Genomic DNA, 20600 nt, shown 5'->3' with positions numbered 1-20600 from the left:
CCTCGTGAAATATATAACGTAACATAATACATAAAATAAAGAGAAGAAAAGTTGGTGTTTTAAAAATCATGTTTATACAAACACACATGTATTATACTTCCATATTATATACACTTCACAAGTCCACATCTTGCTGTCCCCTTTGGCTGTCTTTAACCTTTTCTTCTTCCAAATTTTATATATTACATATATATTTTGTATTATATACATATTAAAATCATGTTTACACCTTTTTCCTTTCTTAGACATTAAACTATGTACTCATGATATTATTAATAACTAGTTTATTTTGCTTTTGTTTAGTATACTCGCTGTATCCAGTTATCATTTGAGTTATTTGTTTAGGTTAGATAACACACTTGAAACCAAACAAGTTTTTATTTCCACAAAAAAAAAACAAAACATTATGGTACATTGTACCTATCCCGACTCTTTGCGAGCACAATGTTTACGATCTTTCAACGTTAGGGCTTAGGTTCGAACCTGTGATCTCTTTCTACAAAAGGAAAAAGTCCTCTTAAAAAGGTTAACTGAGCGTTTGCAGAAAAAGAATATGCCATTTGGTTGAAGTTCTTATAAATATTATATTAACGAATAAAAAATAAAAATAAAAATGGGTGTGAAAGATTGTTAACAGGAATGGGTATAGATTAGATAGTCAAAGAAAGCAGCAAACACGTTGAGATCGGGTCGTCTGCCGATTGCCGACTGTTCATTATCTACATTCATCATTTAATACTTGCACGAACTAAACCATGAATTAAAAAAGGGTAATCTGTTAAATTAATAACCGAGTAATCTTTAAAAATTGAGAATTAATGTTACTACTAGAAATATTGATATATTTATCAGGTAAAAGACATGTGTAGTATATTTACTTTCAATAGCACTTCTCAACACTTTCATGCATTAATGACTTATACAGTGAGTTATAAAGTTTCATGCATTAATGACTTATACAGTGAGTTATAAAGTTTATATATAATGGTACATTAATTAAAATTAGTGATACGAAGATCAACTCTCATTATCAAAGTATTAATAATCGGGAGGTGATCATGTAGAGGTGAGGGAGGTGTTTTTTATTTTTCTGTTTAACAATAGACGGGGAGTTGATAGTTAGGGTGTGATAGGTAAAAGGTTAATAATGATTTAGGGTAAAAAGGAACGTGATAGGATGAGAAAGTGGTGTTAACGTGATAGTAGTTATGTGGTTTGATACTTTGATGATGTCTCGAGATTTAGTCATTTAAGGTAAAAACAAGTTTGATGAGCAAGATAAGTATTTTATCGAATACGTAGCTATAGCTTAAGTACATCATTAGTTGTTGGTTAAACCTTTTTAAAAGTGAAATATTGATGGCAAACATCAAAAATCAATTCCCCCATAATAGTGTAGAAATGAAATTCATAAGCTTACAATATTGCTAAGATGACAAACGTTAAATGCACAAAAATGTACTTGTTTTGTTTATGTATTTTTACCTTTATATCATTGCTCCTCAAACCCCACATGATTATGACGTTTCAGCGGTTTCACCCTTGATCAACATGCACAACACTTCATAAGATGCTAATATTTTGATTAGTTACAGGTTATGTTCTTAATTAATATCATAACATAAAAAAAAATGATGTAATATTTTAATTACAGTATGTTTGACATAGTAGCTGGATCTGTAACTTGTAAGAGGCTTCCTTATGCCTCCGTCCTCCATTCGTCCCTTCCTCAAGGACAAGCCAACACCACGGTGTTGGACTCGTCCTTGATTCGTCCCCCTCTCGCTCGTCCCCCCACGAACGAATGTCTGCGGCTTGTTTTTTTTTTTTTTTAAGTTTCCAGATTTACATCTTTGGTCCCTTGAAATTTAAATACATAAAATTATGTTTAATTATTTGACAACTTTAGTCCTTTTTATTTATGTTTATTTATCCTTTTATTTCTAAATCATACTTTTAAATAAACAAAGGTTTAAATAAATTCATTTTATTAATAACAAAACACATTACATGAACTAAGAACACATTACATAATAAAAATATATTACATAATAAAAACGCATTACGTAATAATTAACTACTCACGACGATCCTCTAGTGACATACTTCCTATGTCATGGTGAGCGTTTAGGTCGAGCCACCATAGGTCATGTGGCGGCATTCTGACTTCTTCGATGGTTTTGTCTTCGCCGCAATTATCATGGTACGATTCGGCCCAAGTACACTGGTCTCCCGACGTGTGAGCGACATCAAATACATCCTTGATTGCAGGCTTGATCCCCATAATCTCATCCTTTAGAAAATAGCAGTATTGCTCTTCATGCTTTGACATCTCATGGTTTGGCGCTTGTAATTCCTTCGACATGCCTTCGCAACGTCGCCTTTTCTCCCTTAAACCTTCCATAATCCCAGATAATTCTGCTAAATGTGGGTGTCTTCTTTGATATCATCCATGATTAGTGTCTACATCTCATCCACAGTCATGCGAGGTCGGTGAACGTTGTTTGATGATGATGCCATTTGGATATGAAGCGTGAAATTGAAATTGAAATTGAAATGAATTTGGGATGTCCCTGTTATGTTGGAATCGTGTTTATATAGCCAAATAAATAAGTAGCCGTTTAGGGACTAAATATGTAACTATATTTGAAATTTGAACGTTAGAGGGACTTGAAATGTAAATAACTTTGAAATTTGAACGTTGGGGGGACTTAAAATGTTCTGAGCTTGAGTTTCAGTATATAGATTACTTGCAAGGGAAGATCGACAACCTCCAAAATGCGATTGAACAACTTGACAGTGCGACTTTCGCATTGAGGAACTGGAACAAATCGGCGGAACGACAATATCAAATGTTTTAATAATTGTTATGTCTTTTTATTTTCATGTAGCCTTGATTTCTAAGTACTTTGTTTTTAAAAATAAAATTGTATGTGTGTTTTGTTTGTATTTGTAATGTGAAATAAATTATGTGTGTTATTTAGTTTATGTTTAAATATTGGAGGGATTGAAAGTGTAAAATTAAATAAAAGATTGGTCTAATACTAGTCTTAGGTATAAAGTTGGATTTAGGTGGATTAGTCCTTGGATGGTATTTTGCTGATGTGACGCTGATTAGGCCTATTCCTCCTGAGGATGAGTCTGGTATAAGGCAGCCTCTAAGAACTATTAGTTAGAAAATTTATTTTTATAGATTATTGGCACGGTAACTATAGCGGCAACGTACTTACAAAATTAACAAATATAGAAAATATCAAAATCTACAGTAAAAAAAATGTGAAAAGAGTATTTGTTTAATTTCAAAAATGAAAACCTCCAACCAAGTAGTTTAGCTTTATGCTACATGTATGTGCCACTAGACTATTACTGCGTTTGATCGATTGGCATATTTCCATATTTGCTCTAATGTAAATAACAATATGTATATTTAGCCAAACTTTGTACGGACAACTCAAATCGATGAATCTTATCTTATTCATAACTACCTAATAGTTGTCAAGTCCTTTGCATATATATGGTATGTATGGTGATCACATAGGAATAAGATGTGATTCTAGTCTGGACAACCGAATCAAGTGGAACATCCCTTAAATTTTTTTATTTTTTCTATTAATTTTAGTGATGATAGTAATTAATAAAGTGGTAATCTGAGTTGTTTTTCCACATCCACATTTCCAAACCCTTATATTATAAATTCAAGCGAAATTACATATGAATAGAAAGTTGCAGAATAAAGCTTGTTGTATAATTTATCCTCTTTTTCATGATATCAAAATAATGGATGCGGGGTCAAGGATAACTAGATCTATACCCGGTCGTTGACCGGGTTAGAATCAATAAAATATATTGATAAGCATACAAAACACGATCAACTTTATCTCATAAAATCTTAAACAAAATAATCTTACATTGAAATCGTCATTGGTATAAGATGACATTGTGAAATTTGCAAAGAGATAAAATTTAATTGTCCTAACCGGATCCTCCTTAGAGAGTTACCCGAATTCAATCACTTTGATATATATTTAAATTGTTAATACTCGATCCTACTCGAATTTTGACTTGAAACCAACTCGAAAAATTAGGTTAGGGTTGTGAAATCTCGACTTGCTAACCCTTCAACTTGATATTTTTGGGTTGGGGTTAGGTTGACTTTTGGTGTTAATAAGAAACCTGCTAACCCATTTAACGCATCAACTTGCTAACCCACTAACTCATTTAAAGTGTCAACCTACCAACCCACCAACCCATGTAATCTAAAATCAACCCACCATCTTATTTATTACACATTGAAAACACAAAAAGATCTTATAATTTTTTTAAAATAAATGTTTACTTTTGCCCTGCTTTGAAAATTCCGTGCTTTATATAGTACATATATATCATGATATTTTAAACAATGTTTATAACTAATTAGATACGAAAGCTATGATGCACCGAAACTCCATACAGGTATACGTACCCGTTTCGGAAACTCCATGAGAACCGAAACTCATACGAAACGTTTCCTTGAAGTTTCCATTTATACCGAAACGTTTCTGTGAAGCTTCCTTACCGAATCTAATTAATATTAGGGTTTTAATGAGCTTTAGCTATTCCAAAAACGACTGTTATCTTGCAACTAAGCATACCCCAAACACAAATCAACTACATTTTACAATTGAGATCACCATCAGGCTTTTTTTATTCCAAAAAAGATTATTAAAAAATTAATCTGTGATCACCGGTCACCATAAAGCATATGTTATAAAATTATATGTATATAATTATACATAATATCTCAAGTCTCAAGTATTTCTCTATATAAAATCAATATATATATATATTTTTTATTGTCGTATCTTTGCCGTACCCGTATCCTAAATTTTTTAGTTTTGCCGTTTCCTGTTCCCGTATCGTTCCAGTGCCCCTTTGCCGTATCCGATTCGGTGCTACATAGTACGAAAGTACATCATATATAAGAGATGTGAATACTCGTCTCAACTTGAACCCGACTTGAAAACAATTTAAAAAAATCAGGTTAGGTTTATGAAATATTGACCCATCAACTTTAATTTTCGGGGGGGCTAAGCTCGGATTGACTCTTTGCAGGTCAGCCTACAACCTAAAAAATTTGAATCATAATAGGTCGACCTCCCAACCGATTTAACTTGTCAACCCGGACACTTACAACCCACAACCCATTTGAACTAAAATCGACCCATCAACCTACAACCCACATGACTTGTTTGACCTAAATCAACCCACCAATTTATCTGACCCATCAACATAAAAGTCAACTCTCCAACCCGCTAAACTGATTTTTTGGATTTTTCATTAAAAAAATCAATGTTGAAAACCCTTTTCAAATGTTAAACTTCATCAAGAGACTTTTTTTTGTTTGATAAACATAATAAGCTAAATGGATTTTCTTACAATACGTCAACGTATACACATTGATTAACGTTTTTTGTTGCTATTTTTTTCAGAACAACATACTATCCTACTCTAAAAATCATTTTTTCAATTATGATTATTTATTTATAAATAATTACTAAGTCAACCCGCCAACCATTTGACCCGTCACCCCAACAACTAATTTACAACCCATTTGACTTAAAATCAACCCACTAACCCACAACCCAAATGACATGTTTAACTTGAAATCAACACAACAATCTATTTGACCTGACAATATGAAACTCAATCCTCCAACCTATTAACCTGATTTATTTGGATTTTATTTATAAAAAATGGTCAATGTTGAAATATATTGGCGGAAATTAATTTGATAAACATAATAAGCTAAATGGATATTTCTTTGCAATACGTTTTAGTAAACACAATGGTTAACATTTTTTGTTGCTCAAGGTTTTTTTTTTAAATGACGTACTGTCTTATCATTAAAAACTTATTTTCAAATTATGATTAATTGCAACGTATAATACTTTTTAAAATTATACATGCACATCAATGAAAAAAAAAATAACCCAACCAATAATAACTTAGAGACTGTATGTATCATTAAAATCTTATTTTCAAATTATGATTAATTGCAACCTTTAATATTTTTTTAAATTATAAATGAACATCAATGAAAAAAAATAACCCAACCAATAATATAACTTAGAGACTGTATGTATAACTTCGGCTTTGAAGTCACTTCGTGGACAACATTGGAGGAAGGCATGGAGAATGGAATGTCTTCTTTTACTTCATATTGATGATTTTAATTACTTTCCATGATAAACATATTTAATCAATTTTGTTTTAAATCAATGTTAAAGTCAAAACATTGGAACTATCATATGTTATTTGTAACACAACATTTAAGTTTGAAAAGAAAATTTTGGGTGTAATTACTTACTTGCCTATATTAGGTTTTTATTTTCAATGGGAAGGATTAGAATTTTAGTTTATTTTAAAAGGTTGAGATCAAAAGATAAAATTATTTTTTTTCTCTTGACTATGGTAGCCATATATATATATAATTGATTGCTTTCGGCGTGTAACCACATAGAGAAAGAATAATTTCCGTCGATTATACAAGAAGTTTGATAAATAATAGGGGAATGATATATCTACATATTATACTACTGCACAGTGTACAACTGTATAAAGCGTGCATTGTTGTAGATGACAAAATCTTGTTGTAGATTTATCACTCCCCTAAATAACTAGCACAATACCCATACGTTGTCCAGGTTAAACTTAATAAACTACTTTTTATAAGTCACACAACTCAACCGATAACTTTTATACTCTATATACTTTGATTAATGAATATCTTATTATAAATTTTTTTATGACACTGGATCCTACTCCTAAATACGCATTTTGTTATTAGAAAACCCTTATTAATCAATGTCAACAAATATATACAGTAAGACTCAAATTCAGATGGATCGTATAAGGTAAAATACTTTACCAATTAATCATCAATCCCATTGACATAATTATCTTAGCCAAAACATAACACAAAAAAAGTTATATCATTTAAAAATGAACCTGATATTAATGTCGGTCTCTAAATATGGCATAATCTTGGTATATAATTTAACCCGAGGGTACTTCTGATCCTTTGCTAATTACCGGTAACATTATCAATTCAAAATTAAATTTATCCTTTTTTTTCTTTCATATATATTTTTTATTAAATATAGATTTAATTAATAATAAGAATGATAAAATTGTTATATTATTTGTATATATTTTATTTTTTGTGTAAACTATTTTGTATTCCATTGTAAACTGTAATAATTGAAGTGTGCAGTGGATTGCTCAACAGATTGCAACGTATATCCACAAGTCCAAACACACACACATAGCAGATAGAAAAGTTGTGCATTGATTAAGATCTACGCAAACTCACTTGTACCAAACATAAACTTTCTTCTTTTTCTCTCTGAACTTGTATTCTTATTCTCTAAATCCTAACATCTCGATAAAGATTAACTACAATCATATCAATCAATAAATAAAATAAAAAAAGCAACAAAAATATCTTTTAATTGTTTAAGAAGGGAAAAAAAATCAAAACACAAACACACATTAAAAGTTTCTTCGATCCGGGTGATAAAAATTTATTCGATCAATATTTATTCTCTTGTAAGGAATCCTTCCTTGATAACACAACGATATTCACTCAAAAACATGGCTTTCTATCTCAACCATCATCGCCGTCGATGACCAAAAATCACCATCACCGCCGGTGACCATCAACCAACACTGCCTAAGACCACAACCACCGGAAACTACTTTTTGGTGTTAATCAAAAAAAAGAATGAGGCTCTGCAAGGATTTAAAAACCACTATTGTCTCAATTTATAGAGATGAAGATCAAAAGATAATGTTACATGGCTGAAAAATAGGAGTTGTAGTTGTTTATCTTCTTTTTCTTTTTCCACATGCGTATTACTCGTATATGAGTAACTAACTATCCGTTTTAAATGGGTGATTTTCAAAGGCTATGATTAATTCTAATCTTAATCGGATGGACATAAATAGATAAAAACTCTCACGCACCGGCAACAATATATATATAGTAAAATGTCTGTCGAGATCGAGATATTTTATTAATTTAGTGAAATATTATTATATTGATTAATTAGTATTTTATTAATTTAAAGAGATTTTATGATGTAAGTTGTAAAGAAGACATTCGTGAGCTTGAAAACTTAATTACGGATATGCATTATCAGCACAAAATAAATGTGAATCACTTGCCTGTTAATTCCTGATGTAAATAATGAAAGTTATGAGGTTCAATGCATAAAAGAAATTATAGTGAAATCATTCAAAATCTGGTTGATGACGAAGTTGAAGATGATCCAATAAATTTAAAAAAGAAGCATTGTAAACAGCAATAGCTCTTCACAACTTTTTGTTGCAATACAAAAAAACAATGCCGGAACTCTTGAGTACAATGAGAAGATTTATAGATAAATCCAATATAGATTTGAAGTTAAACAATAAAACAAGTGGTTTTTTAATAAGCCATCTTAAAATTTAGAAGTTCCTAATAATTGTTAATTTATAGTTTTGTTGTGATCAATATAAATACACCGAGATTTAAAAAAAGTTATTATTTTATTGTTTTATTAATTATTGTGACCGAAAAAACTATTAGATTTATCGAGGTTATTAGTTTATCGAGGAGCAGTTTATAGAGGTTCAACAGTATAATGTATAATTGTATCAATCATTTTTAGTACAAAGTGTACTCTCTAAAATTCTATTAATATCAAATAATATTTGAAAGCTCATTACATATTAATACACATGACTGAAATTCGATACATATTATAAATAATTCTTATAAGGTCAGTTACATTTGAATGTATTAATCTCTTTTCAAAAACCATATGATTATAGTTTGGAGATAATAAAAGTGTTTGAATCTAATATAATATAAAGAATCCGTTTTTCTCTCTTAACAGTTAACATACACAATAAAACAAAGAAACAAATAAAAAAAATTGTTATTGTTGTAACCACTACTGGATGGAGGGCACAAACCAAATTTGAAAACAGAATACCTGAAACTTTTTTGTTTGATTCCATTTTATAAAACTAATCAGAATTTGACTTTAGATTCCAAAATTCACAAATCACCATCATAGACTAATGAATCTTGGCTAATATTCAGTAGAATTAACTTACAAACATTCCATTTGTAAGGTAGCTATTAACTAATTGAAAATGCATTGAACTATTTCCTATTGTATACATCTATTTTTCAAGATTTTTATTATATGCATTCATCTTTAGACTTCATTCTATTATATGCATTATTAATAGACTAAAACCTACGAAAAATGATTACAATACCCTTAAATATTACATCATGTAAGTTGGACTAATTAATATGCCAAAACGTTTACCTTCTTTAGTATCCATTTGTTTCTATTATATATATATATATATATATATAACTAGGTATTCTACCCGCACGATGTGCGGATTGTTATATTTATTGTTTAAAAAGGTTGGAAAATAAAAGCTTAGATAAATATTGTGTGGATTGTTATATTTATTGTTTAAAAAGGTTGGAAAATAAAAGCTTAGATAAATATGATAATGTTTTGGGTGTTTTCTTTTTCATCTCACCATTTTATACATAACCATTTGGTAAGATACAAAAGAAATCTTTATCACGGAAGACAATCATATGTATTTCTATTGCTTATTTTGTATATTTTGTATATCCTGTTGAAGTCAAAAGTATAGTTATATTAGTGATTATAAAGTCTTTGTTGATTTAATTTTATTTTCTTCGAACATGAGTTTGTAAACAATGTTAGTTTAACTTAAGTTCTGTATGGAGATATCGAAGTGCTGCAAGAGTGCAAGTTATAAAAGAAATACTTTATTAGCTTGATGCTTATTTTCTTTTTTATATGTTTCTCACAATAAACAATTAACATAAATGGGCATAAGTTGCTGTGTGACAAAATAAACTAACTTAGCAAACAATGCACAAATATGTTTAACCCTCTTAATTGATAACTTTGACATAATCAACTAAATATTAAAACATAAATTACTTAACACATTCTTGACCAAGAACAAAAGCAACATTTTTAGAAATAACATACATTTTGATTTAATTTTATCAAATTCAAAAACTACCATCGAAAGAGCTGCATGGTCAAGGCAATATATTACTGAACATGTGATAACAAATAAGTTATATTTTTTTTTGACAAGTGAACTTTACCTCAGACGCGTATGATGTGTGCTAATCGCACAACGAAAGGATATCGCACTAAGCGGATCTTAAATAGCTTTTTCACCATACCACCTCCTTAATTGGAAAATACCGTCGAGGAGAACCTACCAAGGCTCGAACTCGAGACCTTGGAGTAAACTCCTCCGAGGCCCCGCATAGCAGATTTAGTGAAACACTCATAACTACCATATCATACGAATGAGTATAAACCAATAAAAAAAATTATCCTTTCGATTTTATTTGAAAAATGAGAGGATATTCAATATGTTATGTGAGGGGGAAAATCAATAAAAACATGCTTGATTGGGATTATTGAGAAGAAAATATGATTGATCAATTTAATAATCTATTAGTTATAAATGGTATATGAAATTGTTTTTGTTTGATCATTTCAATCTATAAATGACAAATGGTATATGAAATTGTTTTTGTTTATCTTTCAAACTTCTAATATCTCTATTACATGTCCGTCTCATTCCCATAGCATTATATGAACTCTATAACAAAATTGATATAATTACAATCGACTATAGGACCTGATACAATTTCTTTCTATGTGTTTTGGAAAGTGAATCTTTTGATAAGAAAGAGTTCTTTAAGACATATATTATGAGACGATATATTAGAGAAATGTATTAAAAATATTGTAAAAAAAATATAAAGATGCCACATAGGATAAAATTTTATGTGTCAATTTTTTAAAAATATCTTTAAATTTAAGAGGGCTTTAAAATGCTAGGATTCTTACTGTTTTAATATTTATATAGATTTGAGTTACTTGAAATCCGTCCTGCTGCTTCTTTCTACAACATTAGTCCCTGTCGTTAAATTTGTTGCACCAATGGTCTTTTTTAGCTAACGGCTGTAAACTATTTTCTCTCAATATATAGGGCCGTAAAAGAACCGAACGAACACGAACGGGAGCTTGTTCATGTTCGTTCGTTTAACTTAACGAACGGTTCACGAACGGATAAACGAACATAATGTTGTATTCACGAACAGATGAACGAACATAATGGTTTGTTCATGTTCGTTCATTAGTGTTCATGAATGAATGTTCACGAACACAAACGAATGCACACTAATGAACAAACACAACGAAAACAGACGAACACGAATGAACAAACATATAACTACTAATATTTACAAACATATAACTATAAATATTTACAAATATATAATTAGAAATATTAGACTTCATATTCAAGGTTACAAAATACTTGATTGGCTAAAAGTTTTACGAAACTTTCCTGCTTATGATACGAAGATACTTCATTTATCTAACCAAAAAAGAGGTTTATATCCTCTCATTTCAAAAAAAAAAAAACATAGTTAAAAGCTACAACTTTGAACCCATTATCAGAGTTATATTTAATATTTCTTTAATTATATAATACTTAGATATTAATGTTAATATTAATATTAACGGATGTTCACGAACATATTATCGACAACGAACAGAGGTTGAATTTTTGTGTTCATGTTCGTTCGTTTAACTAAACGAACGAACACGAACGAACTTCCCACTGAACGGTTCATAAACTGTTCGGTTCGTTTACAGTCCTATCAATATAGTCCCTGTGGTCAAATATTTTGCAACAATGATCCTCATTAGCTAACGGTCATTTATGCTCTATTAAGGTGTTTAACTGAAGTTACAAAAGATGCTAACATTTTAAACTTTAATATTTCTAATTTTTGCCACGAAAGTTTCATTCTCTCAACTTTTTACCACAAAACTTTCGTGCTTTTTACGCTTTTCCTTTTCTAACTTTCAACTCGCAAATTTCATTTTTCTTACTTTCACCACGTAACTTTTTAATTTTTGTCAACAAAGTTTCACATTCTTACTTTTTTTTCACATAGTTCAGTTTCTTTTACTTTTGGCATGAAAGTTTTATTTTGTTTAGTTTTTCTAACTTTTGGCACGGAACATTTTCTTTACTTTTTATCACATAAATTTACTAAAGTTTTCACCATTTAACTTTTTGCCACATCACTTTCATTTCTTTTACTTTTTGCACGACAGTTTTCTTTAATTTACTTTTTACACTTTTATTTTTTTCACGTTTTGCACGAAAGTTTTGTTTTTGTTACTTTTTATACGTTTTTTAATTCTAAATTTTGACACGAAATTTCATCTTCTTTACTTTTTACCACATAACTTTTAGATTTCTAACTTTTGTCAACGAAGTTTCATTATCTTAACTTTTTAGCACATAGATTTAGGTTTTTCAAGTTCAGCCACCAAAGTTTTGTTTTTTACTTTTTACCATTTAACTTTGAGTTTTCGTCACATAACTTTCGATTTTATAACTTTTTTCACGAAAATTTTCTATTCGTTGCTTTTTATGATTTTTTTTTTAAAACTTTCGACACGAAAGTTCCATTTTCCTTATTTTTCACCACTTTTGGATTTTTAACTTTTCTTAACAGAGTTTTATATTCTTAACTTTTTACCACATAACTTTAACTTTTCCAACTCCAACCACGAAAATTTCATTTTCTTTCCTTTATATGTTTTACGTAGCGTTATCTGTCCCGGGGCAACGTCCGGGTTAACTAGTTAAAATACTTGGTTTCGTCAAAATTAACGTTTTGTGAATATCACGAGACCATTTTTGAGATAGGACTTCTTACAGAATGGCTCTTATAAATTAGGTTTTCAGTCAATGATTGTTAGCTGAAAATGATAGTGTTTTCAAGATAATTTTAAACTTCAAGACCAACGGACAATGTGAATTTGAAAGAGTTAAAAAAAGATTACATTTATGTAGGGCTAGTATTTTGCAAAGCTTGAAAGTCCATAATACAAAGCAAATGATAGAATGGGAAAAAAAACCTGGATATGACTCATAATGATCTCATTTTCAGATAACATTTTCAACAATTTAACGCCTAAATATATAGAGTATATGCGAAACCATTACATACCATATTTAAAATTAAAAAAAAAATGTTTGTAAGAAGTGTGGTGGTAATGCCTTAACGGTAATGGTTATTTGAAAAATTAATATCATTTTTTACAGATAAAACTTTAAATTAAAGTTTGAAAAAAATCATTGTTAGTATTTTAAATGGTTTTTAATCAAAATTTTTTTTTTAATGCATACAGTAAAATGGAGTATCTTTTAGGGCTTGATTGTTTGAGTATTTAAATAAATAAATTGATAAAATGTCTGAATTAAAAAACATTGTCTGTATGCATTACGTCAATACAGTTATTTTTTGTTTATTATGCAAAAAAAAAACAAAAAAACAAACGAACACTTTTAATGACTTAATGGATAAAGTATTTTTGATTAAATTACAATTATTTATTAAGTCATGAAACAAACATCATCTTACTCTTATAAAACAAACTATATTATAAAAAGTACTTATAATATCCTTAATAAAATTATTTACAACATATATCAATCAACCCTTAATAACTGCACCCCATTTTACATTAGTTACTTTTATATTAATAACAGCGCTATCACGCCGCTGCATGTCACCGTCACTTCCGTTGCATTACGCGGTTACCCATATGAATGGGTACCAGAAAAATTTGAAAAATAGACACATACAATAAAAAATGAACGTAAGTTGGAACGATTTCCAATTAATTAACTCTTACTTGTTACTATGCTATACAATAAAAGGGACATCGCACGTACCACCAATTTTATTCGTATGCCACCAAGTTATATTTTATAATGTTGTGCATAAAGTTGCTATGTAAAAATGATGTATGAATAACAGTGATGGTTTCCATATCTTCCTCACAAACGACACAACTAAAGCGGAACAGTATCATTCATAACTTAGGGACTCTAATGGTTTGTTAGGAACGACAATCTCATAGTGATTCGCATCAAAATAAGAAAACCGATCGACCTACACGGCTACACCCACATTTTTAGAACTTTAAATCATTTTGCAAAACAGTACCACTTTCCCTGGGATCAACAAAAAACACATGTGATGTGTTATCTGTTAAGAACAAAGCATTGACAAAGTCTCATGGCACAATTACTAGTGCTGGTGCTAGTGCTATCCATGATGTAGCAAAGCATGAATTTCAACATTATAATTTGTTTGCTTTAAATCCAGCTATCTGTCAAACCCACTTCGAAATTCCAAACTAAAAGAAAAAAACAAATTTATTATTCAAGTTTGAAATATGTTTCCATCATAACAAAAGTGACCACATTGCCGTAGATTCAATTCTGCCATCATTTCTTGCATCATATTTTGCCAAAGCTTCCTGCAGATCATACATGTCACGTCAGCAACTCAAATGTACAAAATTAGATTCACATAATTTAACAAACAGGTAACATTAAATAACACCTAGTTTTCATCGAATACAAAGAATGATTCCTCTATATCTAAAGGCAAAGCAAATTTCCTGATTATTTACAAGGCGGATGTAATATTTCAAAATGGATTACAACCAGGTTTAAATACAAGCTGGTAGGGTAGTTTTGTCTTTCCACTTCTGTAATTAGCTTTACATTTTTTAGTATGTAATTAGAGACTCCTATTGCTAAAGTAAAAAATGAAAGCAAAGGAACTGTTAGTAGGTGTAAAATTATCTCAAAAAATGAGAACAAATAAGAATCAGATATTTAGCGAATCAAAATTCTTGTTTTGGAAAGAAAACATAACCAGCAGATATGGTTGCTAACAAAATTACATTCTAATCAAACTTTACCGTTCAAAAAAAAAAAAAACTCTTTGAAACCACCTACTAGGCCTCTATCTATAATAATAGAAGTTTTGAACAGCCTACTTATAATGGAAAACTTAACGACAGATAAGAATGAAAGAACCTATCCTACCAACTTGAACTTGTGTCACTTATCTGATAAAAATCTAATAAGTCTCCTCAAAAATAGCTCATTATCTAAATTATCCTTGAAATATTGTTTTCAGTTCACAATATTTTTCAAGAATTGAGGACAAATCAATAGATTATATTAGTACTATACATCCAGAAATATATGGAACTCCCAATTTCGATATCCAAACAACACTGTGAGGTGTCTAGTCTACCCCCATGGAGAGTTTTACTTTTAAATTCTAGGCATACATCTATTATTAGTCTTCTCCGACTATACCTAACCCTACCAAGGTTGCTGATTTAACTAAAAGTAGGGTAAAAGCATGGATGACAGCTACATCATAAGAATCAGGAGGATCTCTGCCTGCAAATCTGCAACTACCACCAGACATGACTCCACTGACAGGCCTATGCTAGCGAGGTATCGAGTCTATCCCTATGGAGTTTTTTAATTAAATTCTTGTCATACATCTTTCTTTAGTCTTTCTGAATACATCTAACCCTATCAAGGTGACTGGTCCAGCTCAAAGTTGTGTAATAGCGTGGATGCCAACCACTTTCAAAACAGTCACGAGGATCTACGCCTGCCTGCATCCGGATGAGCCCCTGCTTCAAGAGACCAACACAGGGCCATGTGAGCGGAGTCATGTCATGATGACAACTCCTTAGTTCCACATGAGCAACCCACATCCAGTACTTACAACTAAAGGCGGCAAGGTAGGTCGTCCAATGGCTTAGGTAATGAGGCCAAAATAGGTTCTGTGCAACTTTTAATCCGTTACACTGATTCGACTCACACGATACAAAACACAACCCAAACCGACCCTTTGGGTCCAAAGGCCATCTCTACTTAAAAGTTGTCTATAATACTATTTAAAGCATGCCTTCCCTCCCCCCTCCCTTTATTTCTCTCTCAAAAAAAAAGAGTTGGACTTTCACACCTATCACCTAATATACAGGCTTATTGGCCTGGCATGTGGCAAAAATCAATTCTTATAAATATCATACCAAATTCACCAATCCTTTTTTTACAGTTTTGGATGCCTTAGTGCCTTACACCCCAAACTAAACCCTGCAAAACATATGAAGCACATGGGGATGATTAGAGTCTCAAGAAAGAAACAAAGATTTACCTAGTCTGTCTAGAGTGAACTATTGGAGATTTGCGACACCATACTTGCATAGTTGTATCTAAAGTAGGACATGAAAAGCATGCAAGTATGGGACAGGAATTCCTTGGCCGAGAAAAAGACTGCTGTCACTCCCCAGCTTTCTCTGTAGAAGGTAATTTTAGACTATATCCAAATTAAGAGGTTCCATCACATTCCATCGGCCCAAAAGGAATTTTAATATCAAGGCGCTTCCACTACCAATGTTTATGAGTTAGATTATCTTGAACATATACATATCTTTGTCCCGACTTTCAAGTTCGGGTTGAACAAAATGATGTCGAGCTAAATTAGTTGAATTCAATATTATAGGTGTAGCTGAGTAACTAAAAGCACATGATAATGTGATGTCACTAAGTTCATCCGTCCCTAATGTGTGACAAAATTTGGATTTAGATTCTTGATTCCAGTTCTGTAGCAGAGTCTTTTGGCGCCTTTGGCCTAGAAGTAATTGTTGATAGTAGTAACAAGTAGCAACAATGGCTGCATACTAATAGTAACAAGGGTTCCAAGTAGTAGTAATAGGATCCGCGAGACAGTGACTAGCAGCAAGAGATTTGGTGACTAGCAAGTAGCAACAAGAGAGTCGATAACTGCAGCAAGGGGGCTGCTCACTAGTGGCAAAATCGTCAGCAGGTAGCAGCAACAGGGATGCTGACTAGCGATATCAGGCTAAGTGACTAGTAATAAGAGGAATACTAATGCTCATAAAGCCGTTCAAAAAAAAAAACACTAACGCTCATAAAATGTGAAAATGCCCTGATATGTTGCCTCCAATCTCAGAGTTAAGAAACCCCAATTCAGACTCTTGGGTTATGGATATGTTAAGATAATGAATCCTTAAAAATTAGCTAAAACTCTACAGAGAAATGAAGATATACCTAATTCATGTAGATTGACTATTTGATGATTATATTTTTTTAAATAAATATAATCAGAAGTTTAAATCATCCCGAAGACAAATGCTTATTAATATAATGGATGTATTAAAATACTATTTTCCGACACATCTAAAAGACGAGATCACAAGAAATGCTTTCTCTTTCTAACTACATCTACATGTCTTTCACGAATTCAAAATTAACCAAGTATCACTTGAATCGTATTGATCCAACTTCTAACAACTCCATCATTAACTATATCATGCATCTTTTCCAAACATACAGCTATGCATGACTAGAGTTTTACTAATGTGCTGCCTAATATTACTATTTAACAAAAAGAACAATTATTTTACTGCATTCCTCTAATCCACAAAAGGCAGCATTACACATCAAAATATGGGATCCAGGAATTACTATTCGCAGGTCTTCCAATCAACACCTGACAAGGTGTTTTGGGAAGGGGGGGGGGGGGGGAGTAATGATACGTATCAGGAAACAGAAACAAAGTCTAGGGTAGTTAAGTGTCAAGTTACAATAGTTATTTAATTATAATTGGTAATTATTTTGGGTACAAGTTAGGGCGACAACTTAGCCTGCTTAAATAAGGCCACTAGGCCACCGTGTTTAGTGTGGAGAATATTATTACTGTCGTATGAGACATTGTGGAGCTACCGGAGATCAAATCCAATAACTTATCTATCATATAACTTTATTTTCTTCTTTATTATTGGTCTGATACATATCAGAGTGAGACTAGACGGATGCTTGACAAAAATGTGAAATCCTTGATGCTCCTCCTCAAGTGGGACTAGTAATGTTAATCAATCCGAAGTTGCACAACACCTCCTTATTAAGCAAGAATATCTGGAGAAAGATCAGCAAAGACAGCAACAAAACTGGCACAGAGACCAGTGAGCGGGAACAAGGACCAGTAACACAGACTATACTGAAACACAAACTAGGAGAAATTCATACTTGAACTTGAACAAGAGCTAAGTATCAAAGCTGGAAAGAGGCTGATGAACAACACGTTTAGTAAAGACTAAGAGCAAGAGCATGATTTAAGAATGGGAAGTTGGGAACTAGAGCCAAGTACGGACTACGGGTACATGAATCTTGTTTTTAAATATGCATCCGAATTGAGAGACATTGCATCCAATACATTATGTGCGAAAAAAGGTACAACTGGATACCCATCAACATTATATGCAACAATGTCTATAGCGGGCACCTCAAAGCTACTTCCAACTAGACACACTTTTTGCATCATGTATGTTGGGATTTTAATTAAGGAAACACAAATGAGATATCATGTTTAAAGCATATCTATGAGTAGAGCCCCCAGAAAAATGTGGGATAAATATGTATATGGTCTTAACTTGGCGGGGTCTCTTACAGTGGTTGATGTGAAAATAGACAACCATTGGATGAATCTATGAGTCCATAGACAGAGCTAAAAAGACCACATCTGCTACTTTCTTAGATACAGAATAGCAGTATAAAAAAGCATTTGACTATATTCAAGAACGATGGAAATGCCTAATCGTTATAGTTATTCAAAATGTATCAGGGAAGACTAGGGTCATACATTACTACCGACTTGGTTTGCAAACAAAGTATCCACATAAGCAGGCACTAACAGACCAAGTTATTGGATATTCCCCCGGATCGCGAGTAACTTGGGGTATCCGTGAGGCTAGATTGGCCATTCCGTAAGGTGTACCTGGGCGATTTTTTTAGTTGGCCGTTTAAAAAAATAAAACAATAAAAGCAGAAATGTTAAGTCAAACCTTAAAAAGGGGCCGAAATTATTGGGAGGCAGGAGAAAGTTTCTCCTCGACGATCTTCTTGTCGCGTCTTTCCATTGCAACATCCCACATATCATTACCGATGTGTTTTGGCTGTTTTATATATATAACAATGAAATGATTAGTAGTATGAATAAGAGGGATCTTTAGAAAAATAAAATAATATAAAAAGGAAGATGATGATTACGCGGCCATGAGCAGCTTTGTGGATGGTGTACTGGATATTTCCGGCGATACATAGAAATCCGGCGATGATTCCCAACGGCAGTACCGCTTCCAAAAACTGGAACTTTCCCATCTCCTTCTCTTTCTGACTTTTTATTTTAGGGTTTTTTACTTTCCTTTTCTGTTTTTAGCTGGTGTACAAGTTGATAACTTGATATACTCACTCACTCAGGTCGGGTCGAGTGTATTGCTTTGATTCTCGTCTACGGTGTACAAAATGACCCGTAAACCCGTGCCCGCCTGTAACCAATCCGGACCACCCGTAACCAACCCGGACCACCCGAGTCCTTAGCGTGCCGGGTCACAGGTCAAGGTTATTTTGCATTTCTAGATCACAGGTTGGATGACCTTTTTTATGGATAGGTTGAGAATTTTTTTTAAGTCAAGGGAAGAAAAAAGCTTTGGAAAAAGCTTTCCATCGGAAAAGATAGCTTTTTATTATTTGAAGTTAATGTATTAATAAGGTGGCATGTGAAAAAGCTTTGAAAGACTTTTTACCATTATGGGTGCTCTGAGAATGAGGCTTGAGAGGCCGTCGACCAAAAATGAAAAAAAAAAAAAAACAACAACAACAATCTATCATTTACATATTACATGAGAACATGTCAACCTTTAACTCCTCATGAACCAAAAGAACTTAACCAAATGAACACGTTCTTATTTCCAAACATCAACAAGCTGATATATTTACAAGCAAAAAGACCATCCTTTGTGATCTCTACTCCTTTATAGAAATTCTTTGTCTCTCATTTTAGATATAGTAAAGAAAAAACTCTTACATTGAAAATGATAAAATTGTGATTGATGAATTTCTTCTAATGAAAATAGTTATTAGAAATTTCGCAATCTGCCCTTAATAGAATAATTTACACTTCAAATTTTTATTTTATTAATTTTCACACTAAATTATTATCTTTTTAAACATCTCAGTCTATATCACTTTGACATTGTGGCCAACCTTATTGTCCTTGCCACCAAAACGTCGTCACTACTAGTACCTTTGTATTATGAAGTTAGTATGAAATTGATTTTGAAAGTTGTAAAATCAATATATAATCTTGAATAAAAAATAATATTGAAATATTAATTTATCAAGAATAAGAATTAGAATAAACAAAGAAAAGTAGTGGGAATGGGTGGCAAACAGAAATGACAGATTGAACATGCCGCCACTCGGTGTCTCGGCGCCTAAAGAAAAACCAAGCTTTGGTCTTGACAAATTTTCTTAATTGCATTTAACCGTCCCACACTCCCCACTCTTCAATAATTCTTGTACTTGTATTAAATTAAATAAATTCACATATCTGCATAAATGGCCCTTCTATTTTTTGTATAAAGTTAAATAATGTCGCAAATGGTTTCTATGCTCTTTAGCTTACACAAATTCTTTGTCGGATAGTTCACGGGTTCACTGGTAAAGATAGAAAGTATACCTTTTTTGAATATCTAACTTAAATTCAAATATTGACGTTT

At 31.8% G+C, this 20600-nt stretch overlaps 1 protein-coding gene across 1 annotated transcript; it reads right to left on the bottom strand.

Annotated features, from left to right (window-relative positions):
• Positions 1–14160: 14160 nt before the first annotated feature.
• Positions 14161–19281, bottom strand: LOC122593163 (NADH dehydrogenase [ubiquinone] 1 alpha subcomplex subunit 1). The gene is made up of 3 exons (XM_043765532.1): positions 19090–19281; positions 18885–18995; positions 14161–14462 (listed from the first exon to the last, which is right to left on the bottom strand). Exons 1-2 carry the CDS (start codon positions 19198–19200, stop codon positions 18903–18905), a joined length of 204 nt encoding a protein of 67 aa, XP_043621467.1. The 5' UTR covers positions 19201–19281; the 3' UTR covers positions 14161–14462; positions 18885–18902.
• Positions 19282–20600: the final 1319 nt, after the last annotated feature.

The sequence above is a fragment of the Erigeron canadensis genome, chromosome 3 (assembly GCF_010389155.1).
Source record: "Erigeron canadensis isolate Cc75 chromosome 3, C_canadensis_v1, whole genome shotgun sequence".
NCBI classification, from domain to species: Eukaryota; Viridiplantae; Streptophyta; class Magnoliopsida; order Asterales; family Asteraceae; genus Erigeron; species Erigeron canadensis.
The sequence above is the reverse complement of the archived record's forward strand: the minus strand, read 5'-3'. Positions and strand labels throughout refer to the sequence as shown.

Bases quoted from the DNA above. Each gene is read 5' to 3' on its own strand.
- LOC122593163 (XM_043765532.1), bottom strand. From the start codon at position 19,200: ATGGGAAAGTTCCAGTTTTTGGAAGCGGTACTGCCGTTGGGAATCATC. The intron at 18,996-19,089 runs GTAATCATCATC...TATATAAAACAG, and splicing joins ACAAAGCTGCTCATGGCCGC to CCAAAACACATCGGTAATGA.